This window comes from Lepisosteus oculatus, chromosome 16 (genome assembly GCF_040954835.1).
Source record: "Lepisosteus oculatus isolate fLepOcu1 chromosome 16, fLepOcu1.hap2, whole genome shotgun sequence".
NCBI lineage: Eukaryota > Metazoa > Chordata > Actinopteri > Semionotiformes > Lepisosteidae > Lepisosteus > Lepisosteus oculatus.
The window spans coordinates 3,731,409-3,751,071 of NC_090711.1; the positions used below are offsets into that span (position 1 = coordinate 3,731,409).

The 19,663-nt window shown below is 38.9% G+C and overlaps 1 protein-coding gene across 4 annotated transcripts; it reads left to right on the plus strand.

Annotated features, from left to right (window-relative positions):
• The first annotated feature begins 2 nt into the window (after positions 1–2).
• On the plus strand, positions 3–13,164 carry gata5 (GATA binding protein 5). 4 transcript variants are annotated; one of them, XM_069179451.1, is made up of 9 exons: positions 3–94; positions 560–640; positions 4,654–4,801; positions 5,526–6,249; positions 8,600–8,769; positions 10,403–10,531; positions 10,860–10,947; positions 11,461–11,588; positions 11,935–13,164. In XM_069179451.1, the coding sequence occupies exons 4-9, from the start codon at positions 5,739–5,741 to the stop codon at positions 12,073–12,075; spliced, it is 1,167 nt and encodes a 388-aa protein (XP_069035552.1). In that variant the 5' UTR covers positions 3–94; positions 560–640; positions 4,654–4,801; positions 5,526–5,738; the 3' UTR covers positions 12,076–13,164. The 4 variants fall into 4 exon arrangements, with proteins under 4 accessions (XP_069035552.1, XP_069035554.1, XP_069035555.1 ...); XM_069179453.1 differs by lacking the exon at positions 3–94 and having other exon boundaries at positions 522–640; XM_069179454.1 differs by lacking the exons at positions 3–94; positions 560–640 and having other exon boundaries at positions 4,373–4,801; positions 10,406–10,531.
• The last annotated feature ends 6,499 nt before the right edge of the window (positions 13,165–19,663 follow it).

Here is a 19,663-nt window from a genome sequence, read left to right on the forward strand (position 1 = left end):
GGCCCAGCGGACGACTCCGTGTGGAAAAATTTAGTTTTTGATTTGTTCCAGCATTTCAAGATGGATCTGTTTTCGGCAGTATTCAGCAAATAAGGTATATAAGCAGCAAATAAGCATGTTTGAGAAACAAAAACTAATGCATTTCACATATAGAGCCCTTAAACGCGTTTCACGTGCTTCGTTTATGAAGAGGATCAGTTCCAATTCGAACCTGGTACCGCTCATTAAAAAATTAAACATCCCGTGGATATGTGTATAAATACATTTACAGACTTTGCTGAATGATTCTGGAGATTAAACCTTTTAAATCTAGAGGTGCAGACGAGTAGCGCTTTTTTACGGAGAACTTGAAATTCTCGCGAAGATGATAAAAAAACAGATTTTCTTGTTTTATATTTTAAAAACACGACGAGTCAAGAGACTGTTTGATTCGGTGGCCCACTTTATCCTCGCAGCGCCAGATGCGATGTACTTCACGGGTTGTGATGTCACCGCCTTCCCCCTGAACAGCACAGGCTGGCGTTTCCTTGTGCTGGAGTTCCTGCTTTTTTTCCAACAGGATACTACAATGCGAAGTGATGCTACAGTATTCGGTAACTGATGATGATGATAAACACCAAGACGTTTATTACTATCACCGGTAAGTGGATAATCTAGACAATAACAGATGATTGATTAGCGAGTAACAGCAGTCGATAGATTTTCTTAGGTCAGTTTTTTTGGCCAGCGTTAGAAAAACCTGCCAAGATTACCACAGATTTCGGACTCTGTTCCCACTGCCAGTGAGAAGCAGAGACATGAATGTACTTTCTACGACACTGTAAGAAATTCTCGGACATTACATTGAGAAAAAAAAACATTCTACCCAAAAATAAACCAAATCCCAGAATTCCCACACCTGCCAGAACAGCTTCCAATCCCAGCCGGGGAGGAGGGAAGAAACTCTCTAGACCTGCAGCCCGGTGTGTGCTCTGTGTGATCTCCTGTCACAGCCTGGGGAACAGAGCGTCAGCCTCTCAAATAATGTTATTGGTCTAAATGTAAATGTTGACTTTTTGTTATTGCTCCGGCAGCGCCGTAATTCATGGGTCATGCCAACAAAGCTCTTGAAATTTGAATTTGAAAAATGCTGCTTGCTACCTGGGTAAAATTTGTTTTCTAGAATTGAGCGTAGCCGCCACTTCGGACGTACGCTGTAAACCCAGAAAGAGGTACTGGGACCACACGCCCCTTTATGTGTGATCAACCGGTAGTTTTCTTTTAAATGTTCATATTTTAGGTTTTTTAAAAGTGAATAAGACTGAAGAGACGGGATGGGTTGTGTATATACTGTATATAGAGAATCACAAATATTTAAATATTTTTTCCCAGCGCAGTTATACTAGAAGTCCGTGTTTTTACAGCAAGAGGAAATGGATTCACCTAGGCTATAGTATAGAACAAAACATATAATATATTATATAAAACAAAATATTTATAGAAAATTCAGTTGTATTTCTTAAGCCTAGAAATGGTCAGTTTCCTCATAAATCGAGTTGTTGTAGGTTTAAGTATTAACATCCACTTTTAGAACCTTTTGCTTCTATCAAAATAGTGGGGTTTAAACTTCTTATGCAACTTCTCTTACTCGCTTAAATTATTTTCTAAGTAATTTTTAAAGTTCTACATACTGTTCCCTCACAAGTCTCAGTGCTACAGATCTGTATGAATTATTATGGAATTAGCGGAGATTTACACGGGATGTTTTTCTACATCTGGAGCTCTCCCGCTCCTTGGTTGCAGAACAAAAATAAAACCATTCTTTAAAATCAACCATTTGCTAAACCAAATACTTACGGAAACAAGAGTATTGTAACAGTTTTATTTCCTGTTATTTAAGCATGTACAGTAGCGTATCTTCAGGTAACTGCAGAAATACTGGAAATTTCAAAGGGGGGCTAATTACTAACCTTTGCAATTGAACTGTGCGGAATAATGTGCCAGAAACTAATATTTGGACAAGCACGATGAAATTGAATTATCTTGATTGCCCTTTTCATCCAGGCTCAACACGTTAGATTTACTAAAGCACAGAGCGGTCTTAAAATGCAGCTCCAGATTGTTTTAATAACAGCGATGTACTGTTTTGAACGCATGCTTTGTATGACGAAAAGCGAAGATAATCTTGTGTTCTGATTTTACAGTGTTAAATGCTGATTGGATAAATATTTCTGCACAATGCGTGCTTGCCCTCTTGTTATTAAAGACATCTCTACGCATGTTTAATATGCAAGCTGTTGTACTGGATAATTTATTTTTGTGACCTTTGTGGTGAGGTCAGTGTAAAAATGAAACATAAAAGTTGTAAAACACGGAGCCCAGACCCAGTCAGTGGTTTATGTAGTCTGGGATTAAATGCTGGACACGACACCGCGCTTTTCTGCCTCCCGGTTCCGTCGCTGTGTGCGCAGAGCCACAGTGGAACCAGGGTCGATAATAGTATATCCTCGTTTTTAAAAATCACAACTTAAAAAAAGGCAAGATTTACACGTCTCTTCAGAATATTTCATGCATGTTCTCCCGCAGGTCACCAGCCGGAGTGGAGTAAAACCTATATACTGTCGAGGGCGGTTATCGCCGCGCTAAACTCGCTTTGCATCTCCACTTTTAATTGATGGCTTCACACTCAATTAATTTTTATTTATTGCTTTATATATTTTTTTGTTTAAAATATATATATATAGTTCGACTTTGCCTACCGTTTATCTTCATTTTATGTTTCTGTTTTTCCCCAACACCCAATCTCATCATGTTGTAACCTATCGAATTAGCGCATGTTCTTGTAGAATAATCCGTGTGACATTTACAGATTAACATTGGTTTTTTTTTATCTTGGGTAGGTAGCCATGAATTAAGTGGGGAGCTGCTTGAATTTTGGTCTTATGCGCCATTATATTTTTCTGTGGGGTTGTAAAAGCTACCGCTGTGAATTTCCCGGTCCCCGAAATTCAAGAATAAGTACAATGAGTGCAACTCGTTTTTTGTAAATAAATAATTGTTGCGGTTGAAGTGTTCTTGCTTTTTCACAATTTGGAGGCGCTTTTACCCTTAAGTGTTGTCCACAGTTTTGCTTTTGATCGAAAAAGACGTAGATAATTAACTTCGAAAGGCCGAACGTCTCCATGATTAAAATGAAGCGTCTTACATTAACCTACTGGAGACACCCTGCTTCCATTGTGTTTTCCGAAGAATTATCTCTTTCTGGTAGCGATACAAAAAAATCAACACCAGAGTTCGAGTTATATTAATCCTGTTATCTGTCTTATCGAGTGAAATGATTAACGTCCCACGTATATTTAAAAAAAAAATACAGCAAGAGTTAATTACGGTTAGTAGGCTCAAAAATAATTTGATTCTTCATTCTTCAAAAATAATTATTCTTCATAATTCTAGGCGATGTTAGTACCTATTTCACGCCAAAGTGTCTATAAAGATCTAGTTTGTATATTGGACTAAATATCAGAAACTCTAATATTCTAATTAAAGGGCTGATAGTCCTCATTGTACAGTAACAACACGATTGCGATATTGTTGGTAAAAGTTCGCTTTTTGAAAACCCTCAAGTCCCTTAAACTTTGAAATACTGAAAATAAGTAATTAAAATGTAAAATCTAAATTACATTGGTGACGTATAATATATTACTCCTATCAAAGATTAGCCCATAATTGCGACGAATCAAAATCAATATACGTGACGATAATGCTTGACAAAATAGCTCCTACAAAAGCTCACTTTCAGACAAGAGGGAAAACTCCAGTGACTCACGTATTAGTGGTATCTAAACTCTTAACATTTTATCTCCAATCAAATTGTAGTTTTGATTTTGCATCCATAAAAATTGTCATCCCATCAAGCCCAGTATCGTGGCTTTGTTTTTTAACTACCAGTTATACATCCCGCTTATTATAATTATATTAGTTATCGTAACCTGACATATTTTACAGTTGAGATAAATTTGCAAATAGCGATTTTATTGGTCCCACTCGTCTTTTTTACAATGATTACATTTGATTGTAATAAAAAAAAAAACTATTCTCCCTATCGTCACGGACCTCGGAGATTTACACCGCTTAGGATTTATTAAAAACCATAAACCGGAGAAACCTGGAATTTAACAGAGAAAAAAAAACCCACGTTCAGATACAATTATTTTTAGCCAGATATAAACATTTACTAATTAACCGGCTCAGAGACGCAGATGTAAAATGTTCGGCTATTGTATGCAAAAGAGCCTGGAGGCGTTATCAGACCACAAGACTGGTTTCAGCGTATAGCTACGACGCGTCCGTGAGGAACTGATCATATTAAATGTGAAGTTAAGTATTGATCCAGAGGCGATCCGGACTGCAGGTAGACTCCCACTTTCTCCGAACTCCGTGTCCAACCTAGGAGTGGTCACGTGGCCCTGCCCATACAAATAACTTGCTGTAAAGTTCCCCCAGTCACAGCGAGGCGAACGCTTATATCCGAGATAATCAGACCCAGCAGCAATTTGCAGATAGAGCTTGTCAGCGTTTTACAAGGAACGCGCTGGGCTGTTCGGATGCAGTTTTCACAACGCGAGCTTCTCTAGGTTTTTTTTTTATATATTTTGTTTTAAAAACCTGTTTCAGCGGTATTTTCGTTGGGTTTGAAAGAAAAGGGAACCGGCGCGGTTCGCAGCTTTCCTGGACCCTGCGTGTGAGCGGCGAGCTGGAAGTCATCTGGGTGCTTCACTGAATGAAGTTACTGACTTTATCTACCAACACCAGTTCTTATCTGGTAAGATAATGCAACGAGCGATTTTGGATGAAATTGTATTAGTCTTTCGCGAACAGTTATCAATATTGTTATGTGATTTGTATGATCTATGATTAAAAAAATGTCTGATATGGTCCGGTTATCTGTCGTTGATGAGGCTGAATGCTTTTTTTCTCCCCCATGACGATATTTACAATGTGGAAGCGGGAGTTACCTTCGGGTGATTGAAATGATGTATTTTTTTAGATTAATAATTATTAAATTGTGGTCGATGGAAATTTAAAAGAGTTCAAATAGGAATATGTCGTCATTAGTATTATTAGTGCTACGTTTTGGGGAACTTCATCGCAACATAAGTAGTGCCAATTGGACAAAACTTCGATACGAATTCCAAGATGTATAAACATTATATTTCGGCACAAGTAATATAAAATGTTCATTTCTTAATAACGTTTTCTTTGTCAATATTTCTCACGTCTCAGCTGAACTTTATATAAAAGAGGTTGTTCGAATGGCGAGGTTTTATAAAACCAGGCTACGTCTGTGTTAGTTTAAGGTAGACGTTCTGCTCAATAGTCCTTCATTTAAAAAAAAAAAATCTGTTGCACTTTGGATCTTGAAGTTGGGATCTTTGAAGTTGTTTTGATGTGTTAAGGTGTAACTCACAGGTATAAGCACTTACACTCCTCAGGGTGTTGATTGAATTTTGTTTATGGTGACCCGCCATTGTCTTGTTCTGTTCCAGGTCCTGACGAGATTATAATTACGCGGACAGTTCTTGATTGTGATTTAAATTGAAGAGTTTTGTGCCTTGTTCACCCAGACCACGGGGATTTCCACTGAAACTGGACCGCTGCACCTGAAAACCTCGGGAGTGCTCTGACATTTACTCCGGACTCGACATCAGTTCGTGGTTCATCAGTGAAGGGGAAGCAGAAGTCCGCACCAGGCCGCTATAATGTACCAAAGCTTGGCTTTAGCTCCTAACCAACCTCCCTACGCGCACGATTCGGGAAACTACATCCACTCCTCTGCGAGTTCACCTGTGTATGTACCTACAACTCGGGTACCCTCTATGCTGCAAACCCTGCCTTACCTCCAGACTTGCGACTCCGCTCACCAGTCTCACAGCTTGGGTAGCCATCACGGTTGGCCGCAGGCTGGAACAGACACCTCGGCGTTTAACGCCGGCAACCCTCCGGGATTCAGTTACTCTCACAGCCCCCCGGTCAGCGGCGGTACCGTGAGAGAAGGAGCGTATCAGAACCCTTTAGTGATCAGTAACGGCAGCCGGGCAGAACAGTATGGAAACGCCTTGGTGCGCTCGGTCAATGGATCCTACTCTAGTCCGTACCCTACCTACATGAGCCCGGAGATGGCGTCCTCCTGGTCACCTGGACACTTTGAGGGCAGCATGATCAGCCTGCAGAGCAGGCAAGCGGGACTGTCGGGAAGAAGGTCCAGCCTAGGTATGTATCCGATGTGGTTTCAGAATTTCTCAGGGTGTAACGTAACGAAGAGACGTATTATACGGAGTACGACAGAGATCTGTTCAGTATCATCCATATTTGCATTGACTTGAACCGCTGAGATTAATATTCAAGGGAGGCTGCAGTTCCAGCTAACTGGGCCCCATTTTAGGCCTGTAGCAGAGAGCTCATGCAGATGTTTTCTTTATTATTATTATTAATATTAATTGCCCGATCTCGAATCCTCTTGTGCCAGCGCCTTCAACAGCACGACTTTTTCAAATCCGCATTTATTCGAATGTAATTTATTCGAGTGTAATTATGCCCAGTGACTTTACAGTGCATGTTATACCTAATTTATCCAAATCTCAAAATAAAAGCTTCCATAGTTTCTTAACCGTTTTAAGTCTTATGTCGTAAAAGTCGATTTCCTTCTCTTTTCACTCAGTCTGATAAGTTGTCTCTAAATACTGTCATTATTTTTTTAAAGGTGTCACATAGAGGTTAATGGCGGTTAGTCGCTAGGTCGTCGCGCGTTCACGATTGTTACTATGATTTTATTGACCGTATAATTACCATCTTCTTCCTGACCACTGCGTTTGAATCATTTATTTGGTTTGTAGCTGTTAAGATTAATTCTGAACAATCTGTGGCTACTTTTTATTCTCGTTAACATTAAGATTAAGTCCAATTTTAGACGTTCCTTTCACGTTGCGAGAAAAATAAATATTCCTCGGCCACGTTTTAATCACAGTCAGACGGTTACCAACCACAGAAATATGAAAACCTAACAGAAATTAGACCAAAATCAGCTGTGGAGTGTTGGGTCTTTATTTTGTTCGCCATTCACCAAGTGAATATGGAAATATGCAGTGGGCTTTTTACAGGAGTGTGTGTTTCGACATCTTTGTTTGAAGGTGATCGCACTTGTAAAGCGGAGAGCCCTTTCAAGTCATTTATTGGGGCAAATTGGTTTATATTGGAACAGACTCGTGGTCTCCTAAATTCACGTCGCCTAAACAATTCCTAAATAGCATCAGTCGTCTGGCCTCTCATCAAAAGACGGCGGGATTCAATCAACATTCGAGCATGAAATCTCATTACTTTCTAATCCACAATATCGAAATTACAGACCTACCTACAACATACCTGTTTTGGCACCGTAATTGAAATGCTAATTTGATTTGAACGGCTGTTTTTACCATAAGTGAATTCTGGGCGAATGACACTTTGTGCTGTTAAAATGAACCATTATCACCCTTTACAGCTCTTTAAATAGTTCAGTGTAATTTAATTTTAAAAGTACAAGGTAAAGGTTAAATTAACGGGTTAAACAGCATTTGGGAAATACATCTTATTGTCATTAAAATCCAAGAAAGTTCGAATACACACGAAATACACACCAAGGTAAATAATAAAGTGCATCGTTAACTGTGAATATGCAGTAGCTATTAAAAAATACCATTGCGGGTATGAATAACCACGAGCAGGAGAATTTTCTGTAAAACTCGATTATTTTTTTACCATATTTTTAGCCATAGGGTAATATTTTAACCGTCGTAACATTAGTGCAACGTCTAAGGAATATACCATGAGACTACCATGGACTATCGCAAAGATTTCTAAATTATACACACTATATGAACACCATTTTCTTTTAAGTCATCAGTTCTCAGTTTTCTTGACATTCGCAAAAAACTTTCGTTCGCGAAGTCACTAGTTTCATTTTATATCCGTGTGACTAAAAGAGAGGTTTTTAAAATGCAACCAATATTCTAGCCAAAGAATCCATTTTATTTTTAATATTATTTTATTTTTTACTGCCAGTCCTTCAATTATTTTAACCATTATTCGTTCCAATTTGTGGGTTTTTATGCCCTTCTGTATTATTAAACAAGTCACCTCTATATCGGTGTTTTTCAAATAAACAACCCTGTCGTTCGGGTCATATATTATACTATTGCACTTGTAATTTCTAAAGCACAAGTAAGTTGTAATTTCTGCAAATAACATGTTGTTTACATCCTTATTTCCGTGCTGAGAGAGGAAAATTAGATTTTTCTACCCATTTTATTTTACATATCGGCAATGTACACTTTTCTTAAACTGGTTTTGTAGATCTTGATTAAATGGGCAGACGATGTCGATTTTGTCCGCACCGGTGTGGTTATGATTATTTAATAAAAGGGAAACAATAGCGAGCGGTCTTCTCACAAATAAACTTAATCTTGCAATTTTTTCCTTCAGCTTGACTTTTCACTTTTTCTTGTGCTCAGCATTACAAACCTACAGTAATAGGTCCGGCGGTATTGAATGACGAATGAACAGCTGTTTTGTGGTTTTGTTTCAGAGCTGTTGGAAGAGTACCCGGGCGAGGGTAGAGAGTGTGTAAACTGCGGTTCCATTTCGACTCCTCTGTGGAGGAGAGATGGCACAGGACACTATCTGTGTAACGCCTGCGGACTCTACCATAAGATGAACGGTATCAACAGACCCCTCATTAAACCACAGAAACGACTAGTAAGTTGTGTTTTTTGTCGGACGCAGACATTTCCCTCTATCACAATGAACGACAAAGTTTGATGTTTTGGATAATTTAAGAAATCGATACTTTTAGAATAATAGACCTATAAAACTCATAAGCCGAAGGTTCTAATTCTCATGAATTCCATTTCTGTTTCGTTGGTCTGCTCTTAACGATAAAATGTTTCACAATAAGGTGAGCTCATTTGCGCCATACCGTTCATTATGAACAAGAATTGCAATAAAAGTATTGCGTAGACGAGGCAAATTCGGCTTTTCGTTATTTTCGGAGAAAACTTTAAATTTATAACAGGAAATGTGTACATAAAAGTATTTTGGCTTCAGGCGTTTCTAATGAGCCTTGGATACACAAGCCTATATTTCATACGTTTCTAATGAGCCTTGCATAGTCTTGTTGAATACACAAATTAGGCGTGTTAAGGGATGGAGGAAAACCTCATACACAATACAAGGTCAACAACTTCCTTGAGAAGGTCAAGTTTGCAATTGGAGTTATTCAGGGACCTCTTTCCCAGGAATAAACTACTTGAGAACCAGCGATAAATAATTTTAGTTTTCGTCCTTCAGAGATTGTGGCCTTGGTTACTTGTTTTTGGTGAGACTAAATGAAAAAAGAAAACAATGTACTGTGTCCTTTTCTTCTCTTTGGGATGTCTTCTAGTGTTAGTGCAACAGCCAATTTTTTTTTGTTTTAGAGACCGTATTTTGCATCTTAGTTTGTCATTAAAACCCCATAGCTCTTGGAATTCAGTAGTTATCACAATGTAGTACACCTGTAGTACTTTTGTGCTCTGCGGACTCTGTGGGGCTTGTATTGGTTAAATAAGGTAAATATAATTAATTGTAAAGGAGGGTGTGTGGGCTGGCAGTTATTGACCTTGAGCAATGAGAATGCGCAAGATGATGTTTAAATGGTGTTTTATGTGAAGGTTGTGATCTCGTGAATCAGAATTAAAAATGTGGGGAGGATACATTTAGCTGAGAACATAGGCCTTGTAATCACAAAAAAATACTTGACAGAACAGGAATTAAGTGTAAGGGTGAAAACACTAATTTATCCACTGGAAATAAGAACAAAAGTCTTCCAAATGATCAATACCAGACACATGTATGATTGTTTTTGTGGTATTGTTTTACACATCAGAGCTTGTGTAGCTTGTTAAATGTCATGAAGTAATGATAGGGCACATTGTGTCGCAGAGCCCTGATTTACAGCTCGGGTAGAACAACGATTTGGGTGTCGTAAAGGTGCGCAGACGATGAGGGTGGCATTTTGATGTCCTCAGAAACAAAGTAGACCATCTGGCATGTTCCCCTCTCAATCGGTGCATCACAGCTGTCAGAGGGTGTTCTTTAATTTGGTCATTTTGTTTCGTTTAAGGGTTGCGAGTTAACTTTGCTTCTGCGTCTCAAAAAGTCCTGCGAAAACAAAATCCTGACAACACCCACTCTGCTCGCTGTTTCGCGTTTATGGACCTGGTTTCCTCCTTCCCTTCTGTTTTGGGATTTTGAACTCCTGTTGAGCTTTCAGAACCACTGTTGTGTTTCCGCGAGAAACGGTGTTCGTGCACGAACGGCCGCTGACCGGCTGTCTGTCTCCTGTCTCCAGCAGACCTCCTCCAGGCGAGCTGGCCTGTGCTGCACCAACTGCCACACCACCACCACCACCCTGTGGAGGAGGAACGCTGAGGGCGAGCCCGTGTGCAATGCCTGTGGCCTCTACATGAAGCTGCACGGGGTATGTCTGCGTCCATTAATGCTGCTGCTGTCTGCATATAAACTGCTGTCTGTAATCCGCGCTGTTGAGGTTCTTGCTCAGGCTTTGATTTTTAAAATGCCTTTAAATAAAAGCTCAGACACTCTGGGCACAGCATAAGAAAAAGAAAGACAAACCAATGCATGCTTTTTTGGCCAGTGCATGGCATTTAGGACTGTTGAAATCCCACGTTGTGTTTACCCGTAGCAGCGCGTGATGGTTATTGTAACAGAGCAGTTACATGGATACCTCTTGTGAGCCACCTTGCAGGAAACGTGCAGTCGGGTCTAACTGTAGGGTCTTGTTTCAGGTTCCAAGACCACTGGCTATGAAGAAAGAAAGCATCCAAACCAGGAAAAGAAAACCAAAGAATGTTAATAAATCCAAAAATTCATCAGGTACATCTTATTTTCTGTTTTGGAACAATAGGCAATAGCAACCGTGCACAGCAAAACTGAGGTGTTACTACGTGGCTTTGCAATCTTTCATTCTTTAATGTACACATCTCATAGTGGAGCAGGGCTGGAGCAGGGATAGGGGACCCGAACCAGCCATTCAGATAATGTGCTGAATATTAATCTTGTGTTAGCTCTCAACAGCTCAAATTCACATCAGTTCTTCAATTAACCATTCTGATAAGAACAGGGCACCATTCAGCATCTCTTACCATGTTTATGTAAAGCTGTTTCTTCTCACATCGTTCTGCAATGTATCTATATAGCTTATTTCTACAAATCTACTGCAAAGCCTTATGAAAATGCAAGAGATTGTTATATATAGTTAGTTTTACAGATATTTGTATGATTACTACAAATACATGACTAACTTGTCACATATGTATGATAACATAGCAATGTGATTCTAAGAGGTTTGTGTTGCTTTGTTAATTTACACTTTTGCATGTGATTTAGGTTCCTCTGCCTCTGGTACCAACTCGCCTTCCTCCTTCACCCTCTCTGAAAATGCCTCCACCATAAAGAGCGAGCCTGGCACAGCCCCCTCTCCTTTCGCTGGCCAGACTGTGGTGTCTGCAACTCAGGTAAAGATGTGAAAACTGCTGTTTTGCCTGTTGTAGCTGAAGACCTCGTTAGACCTGCTCCGTAAAGTACTGCAAGCTCATCTTCAGTGCTGACGTTTAGCCAAACTGTGTTTTTGGTCCCCCAGGAAGAGTGGATGTTTTTTAGTTCACTCCAACACAGTGGATCTGTGCTCGCAGCATTTTTTCATTCCTAAACGCATTCGAAATATACACTAGACTAGTCTGTGGCCTCACTATGTACACAAGAAAGTGTTGTGCTAATAGTTCTACGGATTTATAAAACGTAATGCAAAATCTTGTATTTTATTCAGTACTAAGATCTTTAAAAAACAATCTCATTTCTCAGGCTTCATCTCAACTGGAGAATCTTAACTCTGGACATCCGGAAGTTAAATATGAGGATTATCACTTCCCTTCAACATCCATAGCTCAACAGAATGGACTTTCTGTGCGGCAAGACTCCTGGTGTGCTTTGACATTGGCGTGAACGCTGGGCTCTGAGCTTTAGCTTCTGTTTTCAAGACCAGCTAGGATCCTGATCTGGAAATTGCTGTCACACAAGAACTACCTAAAGACTTTTTTTCTGAAGAGGGGATGAGGAGCTTTTCAGCATTAATATCACGATCACATGTAACTCGGAACACATTACTGTTGGTTATCAATGCTTATTTTTATACGATCTCTGTGTGGTACTTGGTTTCTCCAGGGGTCAAAAGCTCAACAAGCCATTTGAGTGGAATTGTGACTGTAAATATTTCTTGACCTCTTGTGACTTGATTCCTTATTTTAGTGTACATTTATTTTTTGAAGGAAAGGATGTACTTTCTTGTGTACACTATATGTCACAGGATAATGGCATGTTTCAAAGAGCTGGCGAATCGCGGAGTGACGATATAAGGAGTAGCCAATGAGAATCTAGCTCAAGTGGCCAGAGCGCAAGAGGAAAAAATACTGGCAAAAGGAGAATATGCAAGCTCTACACAGACAGGCACCCCAGCTCAGCTCAGAACAGAACTCAGACCCCAGATGTTTTGGGGGTAGCGGTGCTACCCACCAATTCACCATACTACTTGGGATTCATTAAAATAAGGACATTCAAAATGTATAGAAATCGATGCTTTGTATTCTGTAATAAAATGCATGATGGGTCACAGAGGACAAAAACTAGAGTGAGAAGAATGGATGAAAGGCTTCCAGTGATTTTTACAGTACATCTGTATGACAATCTAAAGTGCAATGACTTTCACTTTTCAAGAATAGACGAAAAGGGGACACTATTAATAATTTTTAATTGTTTTGAAATAACCTAATTTTATTTGTCATCTTTATAAGCTGTAAGTGTATGAGGGGAGTTATAATTTTAATTTTATTTTGTGGCTTTTAAGACAATGCAAAGAAAAAATGATTTCAGCTCTGGACTTGAATGGTTTTGGCCTGGCCATTTTTTCTTTGTTATAACACTTTTCAAATTATATTTGGAATATTGTGGATTTTGTTCATGAAAAAATGAAGGTAAAAGCTATTGTTGAGGGAGGGGAAGAGAAACTGTCCTTTCTAATAAAAAAAAGCAAAAGTATTTCGCATTGCCTGTTATTCTTCATTGACTGAGGTTTGGTGAATCAAATATAATTCTCAAGGTCTAAAATGCATTTTGCAATGCATGGGATAACAATATTGAATTCAAATTTAGTTTCATTGTTTGTGTATATATAAATGAAGATATATCACACCTGAAGAAGGCTCCACGGCCGAAATGTTGTGTTTTCTTTCTTCTCTTTTCAGCAGGGAATAAACTTATTGTTCCTATATATAAATGTGCTTAGATGTATCTCAGTGTTTATATATAATGTTTTCTCTATATGTAACAAGGATCTTATCCTGAATTAAGCTTTGTGTACTTTGTCCCTACCAAACAAAACAAAAGGCCCTTTGGTGCAAAATGAGTTTGTTAAACCACTGCATTTAAGGAATATTTTTAATGAGTGCATAGAAAAGGGCTGTTTTATACTGTGCTGAATTCTTGGGTTTACATCTAGCAAAGACTACCGGGGTGTTGTGGAAATCCGCTGTAGTGTGACCGAAGAGGACGGGTCAGAAGCCTGTTATCTGCTCAGCCACATTTACTTGTTGGGATATGTTGCATTCAGCGGGTGAACAGGTTCTGGAGCAGTTGGAGAGTTTTTAGATGTCAGATGAATAAAGTTGGGGATCTTAGCCTGCAGATGGCTAGCACTCTGCCCATGGTGTGGTTGTGTCTTGTGCCTGCCAGGTTCAGCTTTGCCTCACCACAAGCCTCTAAAACTAACGCAGTGCCTGACAAAAACCCAGTCAGCATTTCTCTCCTTTTATGCATGATGTGTCTAAAATTGTTGTGATTTTGCTTCTCATAAGCCCTTTAAAGCCTACGAACCCTTTTCTAGTGAATAACCCAGGCACTGTTTGGTGTTGACTTTAATGTATGTGTTGACTGTATGCGCCAACCAAAAGCATGCACACTTTTTCAGCCCTTTCATACAAGCAACACAAAATAGTTTAGCCAGGTACAGAGCTAATGAATTTTGTGCAGCCATTTTAAGAAGTGTGTGGTCATCACATTGTCTTTGCATTCTAAGTTTTGATGCCTTGCAGCTTGTAAGACTACGGATATGCTTATGTCTTGGTTCAAATCTCTTAAGGTTCTGTTCTGTTTAATAGAGGAAGAAGTAATAGTTTTCCTACCAGGTGTGGAAGGAATGCTATGGACTTTCATTCCTTTGGTATTCGGGGTTACAGTCATTGAAGTAACGCCCTGAAGTTTTGGGTTTTTGGATGTTAAAGCAAAAACTTCTTATACTATAGACTGTTGTATAATTGGCTCTCAGCCAGAGGAAGAACACTGGCCAGTGTCTATCTTGATTCACTGAAAATGCTCCCATTCCTCTCTCTTTGAAACCCTACAGTATGTCAGAGCGCATTGGCTCCTTTTCTCACGGGAGAGGCTTTCAAATCCCGAAAGCCACAATTAAGGAAGCGGTGTGGAATAAAATCGTAAGTGAAAGGCTGTGGGTCCAAATATTATGTGAGTCACTGCTGGTGTTCCCTCGAGTATGGTACCTCACTCAGATTGCTATAGGACAATGCCCTTCTCTCTAAATGGGTACAATTGCAAGTTGCATTGGGTGGAAGTGTCTGTAAAACTAATAATCTAATGCAATACAATGATCACATACAATCGTAATGGATGCAATAATACATCCAATCAGCCTCTAGCGGCTTTATCCATAGGTGCAAGGCAGGAGACACTCCGGATGGGACAGGATAAGAATCCTTCTTAGAAAGCTCTTTATTCAGGTAAGGCAAGGTAGAACTCTAACCCTGCACAGGAAGCCAGTCTAAGGCAGCATTCGTAACTTAACTGAATGTAAATCCCATCAAAGTTTCAGGTTGTTGTCGAGTACACAGAAAGCTCAGGATAAATCTAGAAGCTGGAGGTCCGGAAGGGAAGGCAGAGGAGGTGTTTTGATTCTTCTTTTTCCCTGTCTCCATTGGCGCTGTAACCAAAGGTTAAACAACAAGGTTTTAGTCCTGCAGCAGCAGGTCAGCAGGTATATGTGCCGCTTATGACAGGTGTCAGCAGAAATCACAGGGGGGCACGACAGAGCTGGGGCTTCTCCTTCATTTGTTTCGTTTTTGTGTTGCTCAGCCCTGTTACCGTGAGAGAGAAATTACTCATGGCTCTCAACGTGTCTGTCGGCTCAGGCCCCAGGAATCCTGCGGCAATAAATCGGGTAAAGGCCAACTTTGTCATTCAGAAAGGCAGAGCTAATAAATTAATTAAGCAAATCTGACTTTGATCGCGCTGTTGGAGGATTTCTGTTTGCGACAACCGAAAATGGATGGAAAAGGCCCGAGCAAAACAAGTGACACATGTACAGCTCACAGACAGCTCTGAGTTCCTTGTTTGCTTTTCATGTGAGGTTTTTTTTTTCTTTTGGGGAAGAAACACAGTAGCTCCCAAACCAGCTTATACAAACACTAAGCCAAATGCCAACACGGACAACTGAGGTTTTCCCCACACATCTCAGGAGCGCTAGGTGTTATGTGAAAAAAAAATGGATTAAATTTGTCAGTAACCGTTGATTAAGAAAAATAATTTGGGACAATTTCGGCCATGCAGCTGTGGATAGGGTTCTTTCTGGTGTGGTAACTGGACAGTAGTTTCAAATCCCAGGTTTTGTGCCTGTGTATGAAGTGTGTGATGAAGTAACTTTGTGAAGATAGTGTGTATAACTGTTTTAAGGAAGCAAAATAGTTAATTTGGGTTCAATACATAACTGTGATTGGGTGTTTTTTATACCAGATGGCTTATCTGTGAGTGACATAATACAAAATCTTTGTAAGGATCATTTATAATCGTACCACAAATTTTCAGTCATAATACACAAACTCTGGCCAACAGTTCCATAACCTAAATACACAAACTATGGCTGACAGTGCCTTAGTTTGCGTATTAAGTTAATGATTGTATGCAGGCTTCAATCCCCTACTCCAGTGAAGTAGTTAAACACCATTGTTCTTGTGCAAGCATCACTTTCAGAGACTTCATTTCAAATGCTAAACACCTTTACCAAGACCATCTAAGGCAGGTTCTGTTTACATACACATTTGCATTGAATTGTCTGAGACCTAAGTGGATTGATACAGTGTAATCTTTTGTAAAGCACACATGCTTTCATGTTTGAAGTGGTTCACAAAGAACTAAATCAGTCTACGGGCTTTGCTGTGGCAGAATATAGCAGGACCTTAAACGGAAAAAAAAATCAAACTATTTTGAATATTATTTAAATTAAAATAATCTCAAAGCATAGAAAAAAGGTCCTACTAGAGAGAGAATAGAAGGTTTGGAGTGATTGAGCAAGGTTAGTTTCAGGGACAGGCTTGCTGTAAGCACACAGCAAGAAGACAGTACAAGCATGGCTTGTGAAATTACATTGCAGCTTGCTCTGCTTTAACATACAAATCATGTCCAGAAAACTGCAAGGAGAATGAGCTGGTTGAAATAATACGAATTAAATTGGGAAAATTCAATTGAGTCTCGAACTGACTTTTGTTGAATAGTTAAATAATTAAACTCACTTTAATTTGAGTTTTATTATTATTCGTGGCAGGGAGAGAAAGCCGGGGAGCATTTTCAATTAGTTTTCTTTAAAACTGGTTCTGGTTTTCATCTAGTTTTCATTCTGTTTTTTGAAAAACAATATCTGTATTTAATGGCAATCACTTAAACTATTATAGTTACAATATTAATTTAATCAAATATGGAAACGTAGATGTAATAATTGTATAAAAGCTGGCAAATTTAAATATATATTTAAATCAACAGTACCTTTATGACAGAGAATTATATTGTGTCGCCACCTGAACTGAGGCCCCAGAAAAAAAAAACTGCCCATTTATTCAAGTGTCTTGTTTCCATGATTAATGTCTGCCTTTCCTTTATGGAAGTCACCTTTTCCTCTCCTTTCCAAAACCTGGTCTGCCTCTTTAGGTTCTTGGTTTCCTACAGGTTTTGCTGTTGATAGATTTAATACCATTCTGTAATAAAAAAACATCATCATAATATAAAAAAACAACCTGCAACATTTCGAGCTGTGTAGAAGATTTCAAGTTTTCCTGGTCAGGGGTTATAGAAATAGAACTATTTTCCTGGGTCGTGCTCTTTGCGGTAATAACTTATACACTTGTATTCTTTATCTTCTGCAGCAAACAGGATATTGTTTTTGAGTTTTAAAATGAGATGGCTGTCCCGTCTAAAATATAGACGTGTTTTTCCGTGTAATCCCAAAGGTGCAATCTATTTCTGGGTTCTGGCATTCTGTCAGCGAGTACTAGGTAGAAGTAACTTACAAAACAAGAGTACCCCTCCCCTCTCCGATACTACGACGCTTTCTCTAGCCTGTGTGGTTTAAACAGCAGAAACGTAAAGTTGATAATGGTTATTTTTATTTTGCCATTTTAATTTTAATTGTTGCTGTAAAACACACAGAAAGACACAGAGCAAGTCTATATTGCCCTGCCTCAAGACAAGCAACCTATCTGACTTGCAGAAAAGAGTCCAGTCTAAAAAAAAAAGCTTACTATCATGAGCGATTTCTAATACTGTATTCATTCTTCAAGAGAATTGTGGTATTATTTAACCTTCGTGTTAAGTATACCAGCAAGTTTACTAGCCATTTCCCCTGCAGGGATGTTAAAAAATCTTGGATGTGAAGATTAATTATAATTGCACCATAATTTTGCATCAGATGGATCAATACAAGATAATATGCATAAAGAGGGACTGTTTATACTATTAGTATAATACTTATGGTCAATACAGTATTCACCGACTTAATTTTATTTGTTTCTAACATCAATACAATCTTTCTATAAAGAATATGAACTTTTCATAATCGTTTTGTAGCAGACAACGGTATAACATAAAAATGCTACTAACTGTTCCATGGCAACACAACATATCTGTGTATAATGGTCTGGAAGATATTTACTTAGAATACACACAAAGACTGCTTGTACTGCCTTAGTATAAAACAAATAAAACATTTTGGCCAGAGTCCTTGTACTTCTAACATTATCCCATTACATAATGTCTCGTAATACAAAAAGCATTTCAACTTCCTTACTTTGATGTAATCAAACACTAAGTTTCAAATTATTCTAGAAGTACTTTTCAAAATTACTCAAAGACTAAGGAAATAAAAAACAATATTCATCCTTCATCTCTGTTAGAAGACTTGGTGGGTGATATTTTCTTTACTGGGATATAACAGTTTGACAAGATAATATAGTCACCTAGTTTATGATCAAGATTTTTCCGGTATGGAACTGTGTTTTTGTTCTTAATGCCAAAGAAAAGAAATATATTTAAGAAAAAATCACAAATGGTTTGGCTACATGTCGGTGGAGACCCGTATGGTTTTCCAAGCAGTTGAGTGAAATGTAGTGATCTCAGCAACGTGCCGCTGTCCTGAACGCTGTACCAAAAACCGTGCAGCATGTTGTCTCCTCCCTGTCTTTATTAAATCTGTCTTGATAAATGTTGATGTTGCTAAATATTTAGGGAAGCCTTGAGGATGTTGTCTCTCCGTTCTCAAAGGGTTAAATCAGGCCTCAGTAAATCTAAATCTATAACCTGACGCTGGACAATAGTTGCTAAAAATACTCTGTCTGACAAAGGGGCCTGCCAGTAAGTATAAATAGAAAATGTGGATAACTGTGGTATTTCTTCTCTTAAATCTGATTCACCTATGTGTCATTTGGGTGTGTGAGTTTATAAAATCTAAAACCATAGATGTTTTAGAGACCATACACATTTGCTCAAAATTGGAAAATGTAATGTGTGAGAAAAGGTGAAACTTTAATGTCTGTTCATTTTAATTTATATGTTGACTTACATCAGTTTACAAGTTTACATGTGACTTAGCTCGTACTGTATTTACAACATCAGTTGTCGCTTTGTCTTTCTTTTCTCTCATACTGTCTCAAAGTAAGTAAGACTACTGGAGCTGTCTTATTTTAATAAGAACTGTGACGTTGAGCTTAATGCTTAAAACTGTCTGGAGTGACACAGGGCTGGCTAGCCTCTGGTTAAATTGTCATCCAGATAACGCAGCAGATTATCAGATTCAATTAAAGAGCTAATGGAGCTTTGCAACAAGCCTGCCTATTATCATGTGACAAGAGACACTGAGACTGGCCGCCTCTCTGTCAGAGTCTAGAGTGCGTCAGGCCTGCGGTGACTGTTTGATTGTTTGGCACCTTACTGCTTAAAACAACAAAGAAGTTCAGACGCCACGGGCTTTAATCTGAAAACATGAGGGACGAGCTCACACATGCAGCAAAGTTAGCGACGTACAGACTTTTGAATTTGTACACCACAGATATAAAATTTGGAAAAATAAATTGTTTTTTTTTTTGGGGGGGGGGGTTTGGTTCCATGAGTTAAACAGTGGTGAATCACAAAATCTGAGTTTTGCTTTTAAGGCATGTTCTGTCACACAAAAGCCACAAGCACACAGAACTAACAGCCTCGTCAT